This window comes from Garra rufa, chromosome 8 (genome assembly GCF_049309525.1).
Source record: "Garra rufa chromosome 8, GarRuf1.0, whole genome shotgun sequence".
Lineage (NCBI taxonomy): Eukaryota > Metazoa > Chordata > Actinopteri > Cypriniformes > Cyprinidae > Garra > Garra rufa.
The window spans coordinates 46,741,791-46,765,182 of NC_133368.1; the positions used below are offsets into that span (position 1 = coordinate 46,741,791).

At 34.1% G+C, this 23,392-nt stretch overlaps 1 protein-coding gene across 1 annotated transcript in view; it reads left to right on the forward strand.

Moving 5' to 3' along the window:
- Positions 1–22,883, forward strand: part of LOC141340217 (voltage-gated inwardly rectifying potassium channel KCNH7) — a 77,024-nt gene extending 54,141 nt beyond the window's left edge. The window contains exons 12-15 of the mRNA XM_073845142.1: positions 4,547–4,615; positions 9,607–9,763; positions 19,674–19,851; positions 22,614–22,883. Of these exons, the coding sequence (XP_073701243.1) occupies positions 4,547–4,615; positions 9,607–9,763; positions 19,674–19,851; positions 22,614–22,883 (674 nt within the window). The remainder of the gene's footprint in view (positions 1–4,546; positions 4,616–9,606; positions 9,764–19,673; positions 19,852–22,613) is intronic.
- Positions 22,884–23,392: the final 509 nt, after the last annotated feature.

A 23,392-nucleotide genomic window follows, 5' to 3' on the forward strand; every position in this document is an offset into this window, starting at 1 on the left:
ACCTGTACTTTTCTTTGTTTTTTCAGATCTATTCTAGCAGTCAGCATCAAGTGCAATATATCATTATAAACACAAGAACCTGAACTTTATGTCTAGCTCATTTACCCCTGTTTCACAGACGAGGCTTAAGCCTAGTCCCAGACTAAAATGTAAATCTGAGCTGTTTCAACTGAAAGAAACTTACACTGATTGATCTTGAAATATATCAGTGGCCTTGTTTTGTCTCAAGATGCACACCAGTAATGTTTTTTCTAAGGCATGTTTATAAAAATTACTTTAATGTCTTAATTGACCTATGGCCTAATCCTGGCTTAGTCTAAACCCTGTCTGTGAAACCAGCCCTTAAAGTCCTAATTTTCCTCTTGTTTTCTCTAAAAATGAATTATTTTTTTCTTTAGAAATTTGTATTTAGTTGTTTTACACTTTCAATAAAATTTTGTCTACATATAACAAGCAAGTTATAGCCATTTATTACAATAATATTATAGGTGCTTTTCAGTGAAAAATCAGCAAAATATTAATAATTTTATATCATACATTTAACATAAACCAAAAATACTTTTTTTTAAATTACAAGAGGGATCATTAAAATTGCATTTTTTTAAATTACTTTTTGAAATACTGCCGTCAAGCCATGTCAGTTTTTTTGTTTGTTTGTTTTTTTTTACGTCCATTCATATTTTTTGGTGGCGACATTAGGCTAATACGGTTCCAATGTGCCTTGTTAATAAAAGCCATTTATGTTCATAAGTTTGCAGAATCAGCAAAATATTAATATTTTAAATCATTTATTTTAAAAAGCATAACAATTTATGTCAGTTATGTCAATTAATGACAAAAGAGGGATCATAAAAATTGCATTTTGTTTTAAATATAATACTGCCATAAAAAGAGCAATTTCAGATGTTTAGAACTTTTGAACTTTTAAAAATTTAGAATTTTTTTTATATATATTTTTTTTATTTAATCTAAAAAATGAATACATTTTTTCTTTAGAAATTTGTATTTAGGTGTTTAACATTTCCAAATAAAATTTTGTCTACATAGAACAGTTATAAGCAAGCAAGTTATAGCCATTTTTAACAATATTATTATAGGTGCTTTTCAGTGGAAAAAACGGCCTGTTTAGTTTATTGACAATATAGATGTGTCCAAAAACGTTAAGGAGTAAAGTCATAGTAGAAACAGTGTTATATAATAACAACGTTACTTTTTCAGATAAATATATTCTTAATCTGAGTATGAACAATAAACACAAACATTCTGCTCTTAAGTTTACACAGCACGCATCTTGTAAAATCAGCAAAATATTAATAATTTTAAATCATACATTTAGCATAAATCAAGCATACTTTTTTTTATTACAAAAGAGGAATCGTTAAAATTGCATTTTTTTAAATTACTTTTTGAAATACTGCCATAAAGCCATAAGTGCATAAAGCTTGCATTTTGTTTTAAATATAATACTGCCATAAAAAGAGCAATTTCAGATTTTTAAAACTATTATTATCAAAAGATACATTTACAGTAGAAAAAAATTATAAATATGTACAGTTTTCCATGTTTATCAAATTCAAAAAGTTTTTTTTTTTTATTATGTTTTTAAATTTACTTAAATATATATTATTTAATTTTTTCTTTAAATGCATTGTGTTTCCTGAATATTTGGACCTAATGGAATAGTCAGGTTGCTCAGCACACACTAAATAGCATATTCAGGGCAGTGCTAAATAAGTGCAGACAAAATAAGCACAGTTTACCATGTTCATCGAATTCAAATACTTTTTTATTTAATTTTTTGAATTGAATTATTATTATTTCATTTTTTTTCTTTTTTTCTTATAATGCATTGCATTTCCTGAATATTTGGACCTAATGGAATAGTTAAGTTTCTCAGCACACACAAAATAGCTTATTCAGTGCACTACTAAATAAGTACAGACAACATAAGTACAGTTTACCATGTTCGTAAAATTTAAATCGTTTTTTTTAATTATTATTATTATTTTATTTATTTTTTTCTTATAATGCATAGTGTTTCCTGAATACTTGGACCTAATTGGCCTTTTTTTCTTTTCTTTTCTTTTTTATTTTTGAACTTTTTCTTTTAATGCATTGCATTTCATCAAACTCAAAAAGTGTTTTTTTTTTTTTAAATTGAACTAAATGTATATATATTTTTTCTTATTTTAATTTCTTCTTTTAATGGATTGTTTCTCCTGAATATTTGGACCTAATGGAATAGTTACACTGCTCAACACACACTAAACGGCTTACTCAGTGCATTTTTACATTACAAAATTTCATTTTGCAAACATGCAAGTACAATTTTTTTAATGTATTTATTTTTCTTTGCCTGAACTATCCCTTTACTACAGTAAATATATAATTTATTGTCATCTTCTGTGGCTGTTTCATGTTGATAAAATTGCCAGTCGTGGGTAAAGCAAACAGAGCTCTTGCTTAAGGCGTGTTCCTTTCAACTCTATTCATGTAATACACATAATACATGATTATGAACAATATTTCATCTGATGTGAGTAGAAATAATAGAGGTCATGCAAGTTCCCTTGGTGATTTGAAGCTGATGTGTCATTTTTTGATGTTAAAACACTCTCCCTATGTCACACATTAATATGCGTTAATGTGCAAACCAAAGTTAACTAAAACTAACACCATATTCAAGTAATTCCATTACTTGAAATAAAATAAAAATTAGTTTGAAGTTTGTTTTTCATTTTAATGCAAAAATAATTAAAATTAAATAAAAATTAATAGGTGTCAGTATATAATAAGTAACATTACTATTAACTATTTTTAACTATCATTAATATTAATGTAATTTATTATTATAAAATACAAATTTATTTATATAAAGAAATAAATGGTAACTTGTTTTATAAAAATAATTTTTAAAAATTAAATAAAAATATATTATATATATATACAGTCGTGGCCAAAAGTTTTGAGAATTACATAAATATTGGAAATTGGAAAAGTTGCTGCTTAAGTTTTTATAATAGCAATTTGCATATACTCCAGAATGTTATGAAGAGTGATCAGATGAATTGCATAGTCCTTCTTTGCCATGAAAATTAACTTAATCCTGAAAAAAAAAAAACTTTCCACTGCATTGTTAAGAAGGCTTCAGGGCGTCCAAGAAAGTCCAGCAAGCGCCAGGATCGTCTCCTAAAGAGGATTGAGCTGCGGGATCGGAGTGCCACCAGTGCAGAGCTTGCTCAGGAATGGCAGCAGGCAGGTGTGAGCGCATCTGCACGCACAGTGAGGCCAAGACTTTTGGAAGATGGCCTGGTGTCAAGAAGGGCAGCAAAGAAGCCACTTCTCTCCAAAAAAAACATCAGGGACAGATTGATCTTCTGCAAAAAGTATGACGAATGGACTGCTGAGGACTGGGGCAAAGTCATATTCTCCGATGAAGCCTCTTTCCGATTGTTTGGGGCATCTGGAAAAAGGCTTGTTCGGAGAAGAAAAGGTGAGCGCTACCATCAGTCCTGTGTCATGCCAACAGTAAAGCATCCTGAGACCATTCATGTGTGGGGTTGCTTCTCATCCAAGGGAGTGGGCTCACTCACAATTTTGCCCAAAAACACAGCCATGAATAAAGAATGGTACCAAAACCCCCTCCAACAGCAACTTCTTCCAACAATCCAACAACAGTTTGGTGAAGAACAATGCATTTTCCAGGACAATGGAGCATCGTGCCATAAGGCAAAAGTGATAACTAAGTGGCTCGGGGACCAAAACGTTGAAATGTTGGGTCCATGGCCTGGAAACTCCCCAGATCTTAATCCCATTGAGAACTTGTGGTCAATCCTCAAGAGGCGGGTGGACAAACAAAAACCCACTAATTCTGACAAACTCCAAGAAGTGATTATGAAAGAATGGGTTGCTATCAGTCAGGATTTGGCCCACAAGTTGATTGAGAGCATGCCCAGTCGAATTGCGGAGGTCCTGAAAAAGAAGGGCCAACACTGCAAATACTGATCTTTGCGTAAATGTCATGTAATTGTCGATAAAAGCCTTTGAAACGTATGAAGTGCTTGTAATCATATTTCAGTACATCACAGAAACAACTGAAACAAATATCTAAAAGCGGTTTAGCAGCAAACTTTGTGAAAACTAATATTTGTGTCATTCTCAAAACTTTTGGCCACGACTGTATATATATATATATATATTTTTTATAATAACAAAAACTATATTAGTATCTTGATACTAAAATAACTGCTGTGGTGCTTTGGACATTTTAGGCTCATCTATATGCTATTATACTTTTAAAAGTGCTTTTAGCAGATATATACACATTTAATAGGTCTCTTCCAAGATAATAAACCAAAACAATTGATGCTTTGAAAATGCCCCAACCTCCCATTTCAGGTTTCATGGTTCTTTCAAAGAAAAACCTCGCCCATCACCCTGTGCTCTTCACATCAAGCATCTCCTCAGTCTCCAACCATCCATGAAGGTGAATCTGTACTGCAGGAATCTAATTTCACTACACTGCTGATCTCTGGTTCCTCCACAGTCTCTGATCAGACAAAAATTGGCCGCAGCCGGTCTGATCAGCATGTGCTTCTGGCTCTGGTAGGAGCAGGTGTGTGTGAGAGATAACCACCAGCTTTAGTGTTTCTATTAGTCCCAAGTCTCACCGATAGGAAAGTCACAGCAATATAACACCAATACATGCGCTAACACTGAGACAGCGGCCCTTTACACGCACCTGAGACGCAAACAGCTTCTGTTTCTTCCTGCACAGCATCATTCTGCTTTTCTTACGGGCCACAGGTGTGTTCTGAGGATCACAAACAACAGAGAAAATCAATGCTAATTGAAAATAAAAAATACAAATAATATTGTGTTTCCATCTAACATGCATCTAGTAAAGCTAAGCCAGTAGTAGTACGGACAGTGAAACCATGGTTGAATATGCGAAAAAACGAACAGACAAACCGAATCAACTGAGAATTTATGCTGGAACTGCTCAGATTTATTCAAAACCGTGACTTTGATCATTTAGTTCAAACAATTCACTAGCAAAACCAGATCAAAAGAGACATTCATTTTTGAATTTCGACATCACTTGTAATGATTTTTTTTGAAACTCAGAATCAGTTAAACCACTGTTAAGATAAATCGCTGTTGATTTAGATCAAAACTTCAGAGCGGGTTTGTGAATTCTTCGGATTCTGATCAGAACTTTGGAGTGGGTTTGCGAATCATTCAATTTGCTAAATTATTTATTTATATAAAAACAATAAAATGGCAACAAAATCGATTCACTAGCAAACAAACATCAAATGAGCCATTCATTTTTGATTTTCGACATTGTTTGTAATGATTTTAATAAGCACGAATAGTGAAACAGCTTTTTAAATTCTGAATTAGTTAAATCATTGCATTGCAAAATGATTCACTGTTTCGAAGCGCTCCAATTGGATTGCATATCAGAAATGATTTGATTTAGATTGGGACTTTGAAGCGCATAACGCGAATCATTTGATTTAGAGCGGAACTTAGGAGAGGGTTTGCGAATCATTTGATGCTGATTGAAACTTCTGAGCGGGTTTGTGAATTGAATGATTTGCAATCTGATGGTTCGTAAATCATTGGTTTAAGATTGGAACTTTGAAGTGGGTTCACAAATTGAATGATTCATGATGCGATTGTTTGCGAATCATTATTCAGATCGGAACTGCAGAGTGTGAATCGTTTTTAGATGATACCAGATTTTACTTCGAAGCAGGTTCGTGAATCTTTTGATTCAGAACGGAACTTTGGAGCAGTTTTGTGAATTAAATGATTTGCAATCTGATGGTTTGCAAATCATTATTGCGAGTCATTTGATTGAGATCGGGAGATCCGGACATCAGAGGAGGTTTGTGAATCTTTTGATTCAGATCGGGACTCTGGAGCGGGTTCACAAATCATTCTGTGAATGAGTCCTGATCAGTTCATGAATCAGATCAGGACTGAAAATCGTTTGATTTATATCGTAACTTCAGAGTGGGTTCGCATTGAATGATTCACAATCCGATGGTTCATAAATCATATTCAGATCGCAACTGCAGAGCATGAATCAATTTTTGATCGGAACTTCGAAGCAGATTCATGAATCTTTTGATTCAGATGGGATCTTCGGAGCTTGGCACGAATCATTTGATACATATTGGGTGCGTCTTGCAAGTCTTTTGATTCAGATCGGAACATCAGAGTTTTGCGAATTCAATGGTTTGCGATTTCGAAGTCCCAATCGGCAATGATGATTCACGAATCAGAACGGGAATACAAAGCGCAAGCTGTGAATCATTTGATTCATATTGTAACTTCGGAGTGGGTTTATGAATCTTTTGATTCAGATCGTAACTTTGGTGCGTGTTCATAAATATTTTTATTCAGATTGTAACTTTGGTGCGTGTTCATAAATATTTTAATTCAGATTGTAACTTCGGAGTGGGTTTATGAATCTTTTGATTCAGATCGTAACTTTGGTGCGTGTTCATAAATATTTTAATTCAGATTGTAACTTTGGTGCGTGTTCATAAATATTTTAATTCAGATTGTAACTTTGGTGCGTGTTCATAAATATTTTAATTCAGATTGTAACTTTGGTGCGTGTTCATAAATATTTTGATTCATATTGTAACTTTGGAGTGGGTTTGTGAATCTTTTGATTCAGATCTTAACTTCGGTGTGTGTTCATAAATATTTTGATTCAGATCATAACTTTGGTGCGTGTTCATAAATATTTTAATTCAGATCATAACTTTGGTGCGTGTTCATAAATATTTTAATTCAGATCACTTGGTGCGTGTTCATAAATATTTTAATTCAGATTGTAACTTTGGTGCGTGTTCATAAATATTTTAATTCAGACTGTAACTTTGGTGCTTGTTCATAAATATTTAGATTCATATTGTAACTTTGGAGTGGGTTTGTGAATCTTTTGATTCAGATCTTAACTTCGGTGAGTGTTCATAAATATTTTGATTCAGATCATAACTTTGGTGCGTGTTCATACATATTTTGATTCATATCGTAACTTTGGAGTGGGTTTGTGAATCTTTTGATTCAGATTGTAACTTCGGTGCATGTTCGTAAATCTTTTAATTCAGATCGGAACTTTGGAGCAGGTTTGTGAATCTTTTGGTTCAGATTGGAACTTTGGAGTTCGGAGCACAAATCATTTGATACAGATTGGGTGCATATCACGAGTAATTTGATTCAGATCGGGGCATCAGAGTGGGTTCAACAAATTTACTGATTCGTGATCTCCGCACCGAAGACTATGGAGTGCAGATTGTGAATCATTTGATTCATATCGTACTTTCAGAGTGGGTTCGCAAATCATTTGATTTAGATTGGAACTTCAAAGCGGGTGTGTGAAATGATGGTTCGCGAACCAGAACAGGACTACGAAGCGCAAACTGTGAATCATTTTGATTCATATCGTAACTTCGGTGCGTGTTCATAAATCGTTTGATTCAGACCGGAACCTTGTAGCTTGGCGCGTGAATCATTTGGTAAAGATCGGGCTAGTATCACAAGTCATTTGATTCAGATTGGGACATCAGAGCAAGTTTGTGAATTCAATGATTCGCAATTTCCACACCGAAGTCCCAATCAGAAATGATGGTTTGCGAATCAGAACGGGACTACGACGCGCAAGCTGCAAATCATTTGATTCATATCGTAACTTCGGAGTGGGTTTGTGAATCTTTTGATTCAGATCGGAAATTTGGTGCATGTTTGTAAATCTTTTAATTCAGATCAGAACTTCGGAGTGGGTTCGTGAATCTTTTGGTTCAGATCGGAACTTTGGAGCTCGGAGGACGAATCATTTGATACACATTAGGCGCATATCACAAGTAATTTGATTCAGATCGGGGCATCAGAGTGGGTTCAACAAATTTACTGATTCGTGATCTCCGCACCGAAGTCCTGATCGGAAATGATAGTCTGTAAATCAGATCAGGACTATGGAGTGCAGATTGTGAATCATTTAATCATTAGGTAACTTTGGAGTGGGTTCGCAAATCATTTGATTTAGACTGGAACTTGAAAGCGGGTTTGTGCATCTTTTGTTCCAAATCGTAACTTCGGTGCAGGTTCACAAATTAAAATGATTTGCAATCCAATGGTTTGCAAATCATTACCATGAGTCGTTTGATTGAGATTGGGACATCAGAGGAATCAGTTGATACATATCGGGCACATATGAGTCTTTTAAATTCAGATCGGGACATCAGAGCGGGTTTGCGAATTCAGTGATTTGAGATTTCAGCACCGAAGTGCCAATTGGAAATAATGGTTTGCGAATCAGAACTGGACTACAAAGCGCAAGCTGTGAATCATTTGATTCATATTGTAACATATTGTAAGTGGGTTTGTGAATCTTTTGATTCAGACTGAAACTTCGAAACGTGGATCGGGAATCATGTGATACAGATCGGGCACGTATTGTGAGTCATTTGATTCATATCGGGTTCACAAATTCAATGATTCGCAATCTCCGCACCGAAGTCCTGATTGGAAATGATAGTTTGTGAATCAGATCGGGACTATGGAGTGCAGATTGTGAATCATTTGATTTATAGTGTAACTTCGGAGTGGGTTTGCGAATCATTTGATTTAGATCAGAACTTCAAAGCAAATTCGTGAATCTTTTGATTCATATCGTAACTTCGGTGCAGGTTCATAAATCTTGTGATTCAGACTGGAACTTCGAAATGCGGATCGGGAATCATGTGATACAGATCGTGCACATATTGTGAGTCATTTGATTCAGATCAGGACATCGGAGCGGGTTGACAAATTCAACAAATTGTGATCTTTGCACCAAAGTCCTGATCGGAAATGATAGTTTGTGAATCAGATCGGGACTACGGAGCACGGATTTTGAATAATTTGATTTATAGTGTAACTTCGGAGTGGGTTCGTGAATCATTTGATTTAGATCGGAACTTCAAAGATCTGAATCAAAATATTCACAAACCTGCTTCGATATGAATCAAATGATTTGCAATCCGCGCTCTGTTGTCCCAATCTGATTCACAAACCATCATTCCAATCTGAATAATTCAGGGCTACGGAGTGTGAATCAGTTTTAGATCGGAACTTCGGAGCGGGATCGCAACCAAAATTTCCGTGCGGGGACATTACCAAACAGGTGAATGATATCTTCCTCAGAAGAGTGAAAAAAACAGCTACTCACTTCAATGTCTAACTTACATTATAATTACATCCAAACACTTTTTGTGAAATTTTGATTAACTCATAAAACTCTTGTTTCACCTCTTTATATTCAAGGAGAGAACTGTAGTTTTTAAAATTGGACATCACTTGTTATGATTTTCAACCGAGTAGAATTTAGTAGGGGTGCTATGATGTGTCCCTACCAATATCCAGTCACTACTGAATTATTCCTAGTAACAATTTTGACCAAACAATTAAATGTCTGTTGTTATGGCGCCACCAATGCCTAAATCAAACCTACACCCTTGTATGTCAGCCTTTACATATACATATACAATTATGTATCAACTCTTAGATGTGGACACAAATGCATGTGTGTAATACCTGTTTCAGAGATCCAGACTGACGGATGGTTAGCTGACAGTGTGAAAGCAGACATAGACACATCTGCACAGGAGCAGGGTGCTGCTGAAGATGATGATCTGGACTGTGACGTCACGTATGGAGAAGTGGAGCAGAGACTAGACCAACTGCAGAAACACCTGAGCAGGTAAAACCCAGATCTTCATGCTTCATTAGGAAACACAGCTCTGGATAAGCCATGCTGCACTGAAAATGATCAAAAACAAAAACTTGTTAATGCTTAGTAGCTATGATTGATTTTATGTCTAACAGAAATTGGATAGAAAAGTGGGCAGTGCATGTCAGGTTTTAGGCCAGATGAATAGACGTAAACGGACAGAATTTTGTGGTGTCAGCTGAAAATTAAAGTTTCATAGAGACAACAGATTTGAATTTTGACTTAAAATAGAAATTTAATTACACAGACACAACAGCTACTGTAAATTATAAATCAAATTAAAATAATTTTAAAAATGCATTAAAAATTTTATTCGTAAATGTATAAAATGTATTCAATTTGTAAACAATTATTTTTAAAAATTAATAAAATATATAAAACAAGTATTTAAACAAATGCAAAATTACTTTCAATTAATGCTGCATCAGGGCTCTACAGTGCGACCATTTTACTCACATTTGCGACTAAGATGGGTGACAGCTTTTAATCATTTTCAAGGGAGTTTGTAAATGAGATATTGATTTAATACAAAAATAAGTTATTATTAAGTGACTTACATTGTCTGATTATAACACTGTTGCCTGATTTTGCTTTATTTCGTCGTCAAAAGTAAGATTTTTCTCTATTTCGTCATCAAAAGTAGTCTGAAACAAGTCACAACTGAGCCGATGCGTATTTTCATTCAAACACAGCGGTGTTTCGTTTATGAATGAATGAACGTTTTTAAACAAATCTAGTGAAATGATTCAATTTCCCATTCCTAAAGACAATCACTTGCTTTATTCTGAATGAACCAGCCATTCGAACGAATCAAATGAATGATATGATTCAGTAATAAAATCAGTGTCTTGCCGCCACCTGCTGGCAGATCTTTTCAGTTATTTTAATCATTTAATATTTCTGTATTCAAAATGTTATATTTAAAATAGGGATGCTCATATTGACCGTTTAACCGTTAACCGACAGTAAGAATTTTAACCGATTATTACTATCAGTTAAACGGTTTAAAAGGGTTTTTTCTATTCTTTTTTTTTACGCTTGCTGCATGGTGAAAGAAATAATGCTATTTGTAAGTTATCTGTTTACTCACGCGCGCGCCGACACGTGCAGTGTGGCTGTACAGACATATTTCGTTTCACCTTTACTTAGTAAACAGATGTAGTATATGCAACTCAATGGCAAGTGGCGTTATTGGGTTATCAGAGAGTGAATCCGTGAGTGAATGTATTCAAATTCTGAATGAATTATAGTCTAGAAATAGGCGCTCCCATTACAATCACTGGAAAGCTATCACTCATCCTAGAGTAGTTCATTGCAATCTCATAAAGTTATTAAAAAGTAATAAAATAACCTTTACACTGCACAATTAATCTCTTATTTATATAATGCCAACACTTTCTTTGTTTTAATAAGAGAGTTCGCGAAAGTGTAGAAATCAGCAAAACTGAAACCGGCACTTTGGTTGGTGAGTGGATTGTAACATAGCCTCCTCTGATTGGCCACAGTGATAATCAAATCAACATACATGTCTGTGATTGGCTATTGCTGAACGCTGTAAAACACGCGCTTCTCCACACGCATATGACAGTGGATGGAAGTCCTGAACCGCAAATTGAAAGGGTTTTTGTGATGGTGTTTTGTTCGCGGATCTAAGAGTTAACAGGCAGCGGTCCTGCCTATCCGTACAGCATGTGGACATGTTAAAAACTAGGCACACTGAGGTATTGGCTGGCCTGCTATATATTTTTATGTCCGACGAGAAGAATAAGACCGGGTACAGTTCTTCAAAGCGCATAAAAGGATTCAGTGTGTTTTAGTTTTGTCATCTTAATTAGGTAGTTATTTAATTTATACATATTTAGTGTAGGCCTATTTATATTATTCTTTTTTTTTCATTCAGATTTTCTCTGTTCTCAGAAGCGCTGCTGATGCGTGATAATTTAAGTATATGTCAATACAGTTTTTGTTGTTGCTCTGTATGCTGCTGTTTGCACGTTAAAATAAAACATTTGCTTGTATTTTTAATGTATCATCACAGATACTCGTGCATTCTATTTTTATTTTAAACTAATTTATTATTCTAATTTATCAGTTAACGGTTAATGTTCGGATAACGAGCAGCGGTTGTCGGTCAGGAAAATTAACCGAAATGAGCATCCCTAATTTAAAACATTAATCTCAACATGAATTCATGAATTTGATTGCACTCATGGCACCTCTGAGCCTCATTAAACATATAAAAAGGTAAAAAAACAAAAGGTAAAAACTAAATTCCCCTGTAAATCACTTTAAGGAGTCAAATTTTTTTAATCAGATTTTTTGATTATTGTTTAGAATGTGCTCCTGAAATGTTGACTGTGCTCCTAACAAGAAAAGTAAGCGTAGAGTGTAGTAAGGTGTGCAACAATAAAACAATTTATTTTGATCATACTAGTAGCTTCCCTTCAGTTACATGTATATTTAAGAAACATCTGAAAAGATAAAATGCTGTTTGCATCTGTGAAAGGCTGTGAGTCTTCCGGTGCATTACACCGTGTTTCCAGGGGATCCGCACACTACAACAAATTACACTAACCACATGCACGCCTGCAATAAACATTTCTAAACAAAACATTGCTCGTGGTTATCATTCACATGCACATGAAAAGTAGCCTCAGCTGACAAAACAAGTTTAGATAACAGCAGTTAAAGCACACACACACACACACACACACACACACACACACATGTTGGGTTTACATGTTTTATGGGGACATTCCATAGGCGTAATGGTTTTCATACTGTACAAACCGTACTTTCTATCGCCCTACACCTACCCTACACCTAAACCTAGCCCTCACAGGAGATTGTGCACACTTTTACTTCCTCAAAAAAACGAATTGTGCATGATTTATAAGCCTGTTTCCTCATGGGGACCTGAGAAATGTCCCCACAAGGTCAAAATCTACTGGTATTCCTATCCTTGTGGGGACATTTGGTCCCCACAACGTGATGAATACCAGGTACACACACACACACACACACACACACACACACACACACACACACACACACACACACACAATGACAATGGAGCAGCAGGGTGAAGAGAATCACAGCAGGTGGTATTTTTAGCTGTAACACTGGCTTACAGAGAAAGACTCACCAGGCAGCAAAAATCCTGCATCAGCTGAGCTCCACATCGCTCATCTTATAGCACACAATCAGATGAAACCTGACAAGCACAGGTCATATTCAACCACAAAATCTAACATTAGGTTTTTAATAAAATTTTAGCATTGTGAGTGTGACATTATATTCAGGCAAATTTCGCTGGAAAATATGAATGACAGTAATGTGTATATATAGTACATACTGTCATTCAATGGGAACAGCAAGAAAATGTATTTATTTATTTTTTGTAAGAATTTCTTATATTTTTCACGGCTGCATTTATTTGATCAAAAATCTAGTAATATTGTGAAATAATATTTCAATGTAAAATAACTGTTTTCTATGTGAATATATTTTTAAATGGTATTTATTCCAGTGATGCAAAGCTGAATTTTAAGCATCATTCCAATGATTTCTGAAGGATCATGTGACACTTAAGACTGGAGTAATGATGCTGAAAATTCAGCTTTGCATCAGAGAAATAAATTATATTTTAAAATATATGAAAATAGAAAAACATTATTTTAAACTGTAATAAAATTTCACAATATTACATTATTTTTCAGTATTTTGATATATATGAGAATATATATGAGAATGAAAAATATATTTAGAATTATGTTTTTTTTAGATTTTATATGCAAAAAAAATCAGAAATGCAAAACTCACTAAAGTAAAGCATCTGGACATTACAGTAACAACAATTTGGTGTTGAAATTATGCTTAATAATCATGACAATAATGTCACAATGTGATACACCTCAATGGTAAAAGCAATTAAATATGCTTACATGGTGCATTTTTTAACAAAAACAGTAAAACTTAAAACTAATATTTTACTATTTTAAATTACTTTTCTATTTGAATATATTTTAAAATGTATTTTATTCCTGTGATTTCAAAGCTGAATTTTTAGCATCATTACTGCAGTCACATGGTCCTTATGAAATCATTCTGATATTCTGATTTGCTGCTCAAAAAAAAATTATGAACATTATTTTAAACTGTAGTAATATTTCACAATACTAGATTTTTCTGTATTTTGATACATATAAGAATAAAAATACAGTTGGAATTATTGTGTTTTTATTTTTTTAGATTTTATAAAAAGAAAATCAGAAATGCAAAATTCACTAAAGTAAAGCATCTGGACATTACAGTAACAACAATGTGATATACCTCAATATAAAAATTAAAAAAAATATATGCTTACATGAGCATTTCTAACAAAAACAGTACAATTTTGAAATATTTTTACTTTTTTAAATAACTTTTCTATTTGAATATTTTTTAAAATGTAATTTATTCCTGTGATTTCAAAGCTGAATTTTTAGCATCATTACTGCAGTCACATGATCCTTAAGAAATCATTATAATTTTCAGATTTTCTGCTAAAAAATAATAAATGTATTATTATTATGTTGAAAACAGCTGAGTAGAATTTTTTCAGATTTCTTTGATGAATAGAAAGTTCAGAAGAACAGCATTTATCTGAAATATAAATCTTTTCTAACATTATAAATGTCTTTATCATCACTTTTGATTAATTTAAAGCATCCTTGCTAAATAAAAGTATTAATTTCTATAATTTCTTCTATGATTTCTGAAGGATCATGTGACACTGAAGACTGGAGTAATGATGCTGAAAATGTAGCTTTGAAATCACAGGAATAAATTACATTTCAAAATATATTCAAATAGAAAACAGCTATTTTAAATAGTAAAATTATTTCAAAATTTTTGTCTTGGCTGTGCTTTAGATTAAATAAATGCAGGCTTGGTGAGCAAAGAGACTTCTTTAAAAAATAAAATCTTACTGTTGAAAAATTTCACAATTACAAAGAAAAAGTAATCTTTGTATTATTTATAAATTTAATGTTATTGTTAAATACAATGTACTTTTTTTTTATTATCTGTGAAATTTACTAGCAATTTCTAAGTGAAAATTGCTGCAGAAATCTATTTATTTTTTCATCAAGATCACAAGAGAAGCAAGTTGTGATGTTGAGAAAACAAAACAGAAAATAATAACGCATGTCTGCTGTGGTTTCAAAACTTAATTTGTGGATTTGATGCCGCTACAAACTTGAAATAGATGCGGTCCATGTCTCCTGAATTTAATCCTCGCTGTGTATTTCTGCACGCAAGATTTATTACGGCTTCACTTCCATACAGAAAATCATTAGACATGCCGTGTTGAAGCACTAACCATTCAATTCAGCTCAAGAAATCATTTCGAGTCTGAGTGTTTTTGGTCTGCGGGAACATCGCCAGCCTGCTAACTCCAAGAAAGGAGGGATCATCTTATTCCTTTGTTTTCGGAGTGCTCCAGTTAATGACTCTCTGTTTTAATGACTAGGTGTGTCTTACCTGCGCCGGCTCATTGAACACTTCATATGATCAACCCTCATATCACACCGCTGAACTAGAAATCACCTGAATTGAATTGCCTCTTCAAACCTCACAAGTCAGTTTTTGAGGAACTTTAATAATGAAAGCTTCTGCTTCTGAAATGTTCTTGAAAGGCCAGCTCATGGCTTTATGTTTGAAGCCTCACTGGAGCAGAAATGGTGTTGTACTGCGGTCATCTCTCGATCTACCCTACCTTACAATCCAGGTCATCAATAACTTCCATCATGAAAGTTAAGCGGGTGAAGTGATGAACTGGAAAGTATTCAGATGCATGCAACACTGACAGGATCAGTGCAAGAACTCCCCCTGCTGGACAACAACAGTCAATACAAATCATCTGTGGATGTTAAAGGAGAAGGTCACTTCCAAAACAAAACTTTACAGATAATTTACTCACCCCCTTGTTATCCAAAATGTTCATGACTTTCTTTCTTCAGTCGTAAAGAAATTAAGTTTTTGAGGAAAACATTTCAGGATTTCTCTCCATATAGTGGATTTCTATGGTGCCCACAAGTTTGAACTTTCAAAATGCAGCTTCAAAGGGCTCTAAAAGATCTAAGCCGAGGAAGAAGGGTCTTTTCTAGCGAAATAATCAGTTATTTTCTAATAAAATTTACAAATTATATACTTTTTAACCTTAAATGCTCGACTTGTCTAGCTCTGCGTGGAGAACATTCCTGATATGTTTTCCTCAAAAAAACTATTGTCATCCAAGATGTTCATGACTTTCTTTCTTCAGTCGTAAAGAAATTAAGTTTTTTGAGGAAAACATTTCAGGATTTCTCTCCATATAGTGGATTTCTATGGTGCCCACAAGTTTGAACTTCCAAAATGCAGTTTAAATGCAGCTTCAAAGAGCTCTAAAAGACCCAAGCTTATCTAGCAAAATAATTAGTTTTTATTTATTTATTTTATTATCTTTTTAACCTTAAATACTCGTCTGGTCTAGCTCTGCATGGAGAACATTCCTGATATGTTTTCCTCAAAAAACTATTTCTTTATGACTGAAGAAAGAAAGACATGAACATCTTGGATGACAAGAGGGTGAGTACATTATCTGTACATTTTTGTTCTGGAGGTGAACTTCTCCTTCAAAGTCAAATAAACAGTATTAAATGGATAGTTTGCCCAAAAATGAAAATTCTGTCATTACTCACTCTTATGTTGTTCCAAATCCGTATGAAATCCAAGAGCTTTCTCATATTCTCGCAGCTTAAAGGAGAAGTTCTCTTCCGGGGAAAAAATTGACAGATAATTTAGTCACCCCCTTGTCATTCAAAATGTTCATGACTTTCTTTCTTCAATCATAAAGAAATTGAGTTTTTGAGGAAAACATTTCAGGATTTGTCTCCATATAGTGGATTTCTATGGTGCCCACAAGTTTGAACTTCCAAAATGCAGTTTTAATGCAGCTTCAAAGGGCTCTAAATGTTTTGGTAAAGGGTGTTTGATCTTCTTTGCACATTCACTTTTTAAACACTGGGTCGGTACTTCTGCAGCGATGTAGGGCGATTTTGAAGTTGGAGGAGAAAATAAGATGGGGGTTCATTCTTGAACCGGAATACACAAAGTACATGCAAAGCTAGACAAGATGAGCATTTAAGGTAAAAAGTATATAAATCGTCTTTTTTTTTTTTTTTTTTTTTTTAGAAAATAACTGATCGTATCGCTAGATAAGTGTTAAGGCACCGGTCTGATCTGGGTTTGTTTGTGTTGTGTCCATGTTTGTCTGGAGCACATGGCTGTCAGTTGGTATTTGTGTTTTGCCATGTGCTCTATTGTTACCCTGCCCCTCTTGTTACCTGATTACCTTGTTAGGGTTTACACCTGTTTCCAATCATTAGCTACCCTTTATATTCTCCTCTTGTTTTCTGTCCTCTGCCAGATCGAATTTATGCTCTGCTGAGTTAACCTGGATGGTCTGTGAAAAGTGTTATCCTGTTTCAAGCTCTAGTCTAGTCTTGTCTTTCATAGTTTCTAGTTTTATGTTTCATTCTTGATATTAGGGTTTTTTACTTTAAGTTAGTTTTGTGCTATCTAGTTCCTTGTTTTTTGAGCTCCTGCCTTTTACTTCAGTTTTTTTTTTTTTTTTTCCTCCCCCTTTTGCTGCTCTGGCTGCTGGCTTCCCCATTCCCTGCCTTTGCTGCCCAGCGCTACCTGCTTCCCTGCCCTTTCCTGTTCCATCCATCCAGCTGCTCTGCTAACAACTGTCTTGCATACCAGCCTCAGAAGATTGCAGTCAAGACAGCCAAGCTTCCTCCTGCGCTTTCCTGTAAACGCCCTTTCTCTCCCTCTGCCGGCGTCATTCCCTGTTCCCTGGTGCTCATTGGAGAGCTTGCCTGTCTTTTGCTCTGGAACAATTGCTCTTAGCCATTCACTGTGGAACCCCTCATTTGGATGCCTTCTGCTGTGCTGACGCTCACCTCCAAGGACCTGGCTGGTCTGTCCTGAGTACCCCTTGTGGCTGTGGCTGAACTATTATTCCTGAGTTTCTGTTTGTGTCTTTAAAGAACCAATAAATCTGTAATCCCTGCAATTGATTCCTCCTCTTTGAACACCCCTGACAGATAAGACCCTTCTTACACAGCTGGGATCATTTAGAGCCCTTTGAAGATGCATTTAAACTGCATTTTGGAAGGTCAAACTCACGGACACCATAGAAATCCACTATAGGGAGAGAAATCCTGAAATGTTTTCCTCAAAACAAACATAATTTCTTTACGACTGAAGAAAGAAAGACATGAACATCTTGGATGACAAGGGGTTGAGTACATTATCTGTAAACTAAAAATTTAAATTCTGTCATTAATTACTCACTCTTATGTCATTCCAAATCTGTAAAAACTGTGTTCACATGGATTAAAGCAAAAAAAAAAAAAAAATACATTTTGACTGATTTTTTCCTTGGCCAAACACAGTTCCACAGACATATGTGACCCTGGACCACAAAACCAGTAAGGTTAAATTTTACAAAACTGGGATATATACATCATATGGAAGCTCAATAAATAAGCTTTCTATTGACATGCGGTTTGTTAGGATAGGACAATATTTGGCCGAGATACATCTATTTGAAAATCTGGAATCTGAGGGTGCAAAAAAATCTAAATACTAAGAAAATCACCTTTAAAGTTGTCCAAATTAAGTTCTTAACAATGCATATTACTAATCAAAAATTACATTTTGATAGATTTACAGTAGGAATTTTACAAAAAATCTTCATGGAACATGATCTTTACTTAATTTCCTAATGATTTTTGACATAAAAAAAAATCAATAATTTTGACCCATACAATGTATTTTTGGCTATTGCTACAAATATACCCCAGCGACTTAAGACTGGTTTTGTGGTCCAGGGTCACATATGTGTCTCACACCCAGTTTAAGGGCTGTTTTTTATAATTAGAAACAATTTTCCTCCTAATTTAAACAATTTGGGCGCATCTTCTGATCAATAATCAAAAATACTAATACAAAAATTTGCCTTCCTAATATAAGGTGATATTTGACTCCTTTAAGTGATTTACAGGGGCATTTTCTTTTTACCTTTGGTAATAGCATTTTTTCAAATTTTATTAAAAGTATGTCATCACCTATGTCAAATTCAAAAATGTACATTAAAAAAAAAAAAGAAATGTATAAGCTTTTTAAAATTTCTAATTAAAACAATTACAAGCAGAATAAGAGAAATTAGTTACTAAGGATATGAAATTAGAATTAATAAAAAATAATTTGTACTACAGAGGTGGCACAGAAGAACACAAAAGTGGCACAGAAGAACACAAAAGTGGTTTTTACATGCATTTTCAGACATTTAATGAGGCTCAGAGGTGGCATTACTGCAAATAATTTCATGTTGACATTAATGTTTTAAATATAAAATTTGGACTATAGAAATATTAAATAATTTAAATATACATTATAAAAAAAAATTCATGTGATCAAAGCTGCATTTTCAGCATCATGTCTCCAGTCATCAGTGTCACATGATCCTTTAGAAATCATTCTAATATACCGATTTGCACCTCAAAAAACATTTCTGATCACTATCAATGTAAACAGCTGACCTCCTTCATATTTTTGAGGAAACAGTGCTACATTTTTTAAATTATACTTGAATAGAACGTTCAAAAGCAGCATTTATTTGAAATAGAAATCTTTTGCAACATCTTTTGCATCATAAATGTCTTAAGTGTCACTTTTGTTCAATTTAATGCATCCTTGCATTAAAAAAATGGATAAATGATATTTATTGTAACACAGAAGTATGTTTTAGGTGAGATTTCTCACAGCGCTATGGTTCCTGTCTTACCAGGTTAGAGTCTCAGATGACGTCAGACATTCAGAGTATCCTCCAGCTGCTGCAGAGACAGACGTGTTTAGGACCTCCGGCCTACAGCAGCGTCACAGCCAGACCTGACTACAAGAGATCAGCCATCAGACTGCAGCCTGTCGCTTCTGGTTCAACCAACCCGCAGCACTGCACAGGACAGGTACCACACTGCATCCTTACGCATGCATAAAGATGAGAAACATGAGAAATTAATATGTTCGGCAACCAAAATTATTCGGCCGAATAAATCATACCGATCAATGACGTGACAAGATAAAATAGAGGCGTGCACTAATGCAGCAAACATGTCGGCAGTGTGGCAGCATTTCAAACTGTCTGAGAAAGACGCAAAAATCATTACAAGCACCGACAGTGAGACACTGTTTAGTATCGCATCGCATCTTTTCCATGAGAAGAGAAAGGAGTGGTTGTTGCTGGTTACTGTATGATGACTGAAATTGCGAAATGGCCTTAAACCATTAGTAAATAAACTACAGAACGTTATGTTGTCTTATACACGCACAAATTGCATTTATTCTGACAGCACTGCATGAGCTCCTTAGCCAGGGTTCAAAGTCCGAAGCGAGAGGAAAATCTGCCTGATGAGAATCATTCATAAATCTGCTGCTGTCAGAAAAAAGTAGTACTGAGGTCTTCTTGCGGGTTTCTGCCAAAATACAAGTCAACATTCATAAATGTTAGCATTGTCATTTTACTGTTATTCTGTAAAATAAAGTAAAAAAAAGTAACACTAAAATATTGATAACAATCATTACAAAAGCTTTATTAATACATTTATTATAACATTCTCATTTGCTCAGCAAGGCATTAAAAACACATGCCTGATTCAAGAAGGGGGTCTTAAAAATGGCCAAAGAAAATTAATTTACTAACTTGTTAATTTTAAGTTAAATTGTGCTTTGTTGGTAGGCTATAATGTCTACTAGAATGTTAAAAATGTTCAGTGTTAAGTAAATATTTTTAAATTGTTTTTTTGTAATTTTTTTTTTTTTTTTTTTTTTGAAAAAGCAAGACAAAACTGTAAAAAGTACATTTTAGCTATTTAATTTATGCAACAGTGAAAAAAATGGCAAAATATATGGAGGACAAAACACACAAAAAAAATGTGTTAATCTGGTAATCAGCCTTCGGCCCAGAGTTTAATTTTGTTCGGCCTCGACCAATAATTTTAATTTCGGTGCATCCCTACAAGAAAATACTAATTTGACAAAAATAACATTTCAGTTGACTAAATCATAAAAAATAATGCAAATATATATAATCAGTATAACAATTATAGTAAAAAAAAAATGTAAATGGCAACAAATATACACATAAACTTGAATTTTTTTATTAATGTACTCATAATGATGTAACTTCATTTTACATCATAAAATTTCAAAAGTTTTTGAACAGCAAGATTTTGAATTTTTTTTTTTAATATTTTGAAGTCTCTTCTGCTCACCAAGCCTGCATTTATTGGATCCAAAGTACAGCAAAAACAGTAACAATTTGAAATATTTTTACTATTTAAAATAACAGTTTTCTATTTAAATATATTTTTAAATCAGCATGTTAAAATTATTTCTGAAGGATCATGTGACACTGAAGACTGGAGTAATGATGCTGAAAATTCAGCTTTGATCAAAGGAATAAATCACATTTACATATTCAAATAGAAAATATTTCAAAATTGTACTGTTTTTGCTGTACTTTTGATCAAATAAATGCAGGCTTGGTGAGCAGAAGAAACTTATTTAAAAACATTGAAAACCTTACTGTTCAAAAACTTTTGACTGGTAGTGTATATAAAGTTGCAAGGGTTTTCACTGCAGCAAAATATTAGTTTGTTTGCCATTTTTTAAATTTTATTTTCTTAATTAGCTGCCATGTACATACATGATACCCCTCTAAATGAAAAGTGATGCATGGCTGAAGGTTTTACGTGTTGCATGTTTACTGCAACATATTGGGAAGCAGGTTTACTGTATGTGGGCACGTTTCGGAGCTAATAGCTGAATGCACTCCTCTCTAATCGACTAGATTTATTTGCACATGCTTATGCTAGCTTGAACCAAAAGGTTTTGAACAGTAAGATTTTTAAATGTTTTTTTTAAAGAAGTCTCTTCTGCTCACCAAGCCTGCATTTATTTAATCCAAAGTACAGTAAAAATCTGAAATATTTTTAATATTTAAAATAACTGTTTTCTATTTTAATATATTTTTAAATCAGCATATTAGAATGATTTCTGAAGGATCATGTGACACTGAAGACTGGAGTAATGATGCTGAAAATTCAGCTTTGATCACAGGAAAAACTTACCATTTTAAAATATATTCAAATAGAAAACAGTTATTTTAAATAAATTTTAAAATTATTTTAAAGTTATTTTAAAATAGTAAAAATATTTCAAAATTTTACTGTACATTTGATCAAATAAATGCAGGCTTGGTGAGCAGAAAAAAACTTTGAAAAACATTGAAAACCTTGCTGTTCAAAAACTTTTGACTGGTAGTGTATATAAATTTGCAAGGTTTTTTTACTGCAGCAAAATATTGGTTTGTTTGCAATTTTTTTAATTAAATGTCATTAATTAGCTGCCATGTACATACATGATACCCCAATTTTTGAACAGTAAGATTTTGAATGTTTTTTTTTAAAGAAGTCTCTTCTGCTCACCAAGCGAAAAACAGTAAAAATTTTAAATATTTTTACTATTTAAAATAGTTCTATTCAATTTTCTATTTGAATATATTTTAAAATGTAATTTATTCCTGTGATTTCAAAGCAGAATTTTGCCAGGAAGACCAGGAAGAAATCGAGGCAGTTTTGCTATCGCGATACCATGATATTGATAATATCGATATATTCAAAATATCCATTGTCACCAATAAATAACGCAATAAATCCCTCCTTTACAGGACGCTGACTTTATGGCCATGACAAACATCCATCCGAACCCCAAAGACTCTCAATCAGGTCTGGCCCGTATGGACTCCAACCCAAAGCAGAGCCACGGGACACAGTCCTCACTAGACTCCAGCGCCACGTACCGCTTCACAAACAGCCAGACTCTTCCTTTGACACGACAGCAGTCCAGATCCCTGCTTCCAGTCCAGCACTCCTCCCCTCCGGATGCGACAGCGGCTCTGGAGCTCCACAGACCGCCGTCTGATCCAGGACTGCACTGACTCCAGCTCTTCCAGACCTACTTGGAAGCATAAATGATGTTTTAAAACAGGCACTGGCCAAAACTTTAACACTACTGCAACTTAGGATTCACCGCTGGCTCTCGCCTGTACATTTGCTTCCTCTTCCTTCTCCTAAATTATGCTCCTCGATGCTGTCGAGGAAGATTTGTAACGAATTCCTGGATAACACTTCCGTTTTCAGGAAGTCGGTCTCTTAAAGACATTTCTTGGAGTGTCCACATACTCTGTGTTCTGCACACTTTTACACTGGTGTAAGACTCAGGACATTGATGGTGGTTAGTATATCATACTCGGCGTCTAGCAGAATCTCTTCCCTGTTTTATCATTATCATCATTATAAATTATAATAATGATATTTTACACTTCCATTTGGAGAACCCTGTGGAATTACATACAGTATGGTCCACTAATTATAATTTTTTCTTTGTAATTGAATACAGTGTTTTCAATTCAATTAAACAGTAAGTTAAATGATATATATTTTTTTA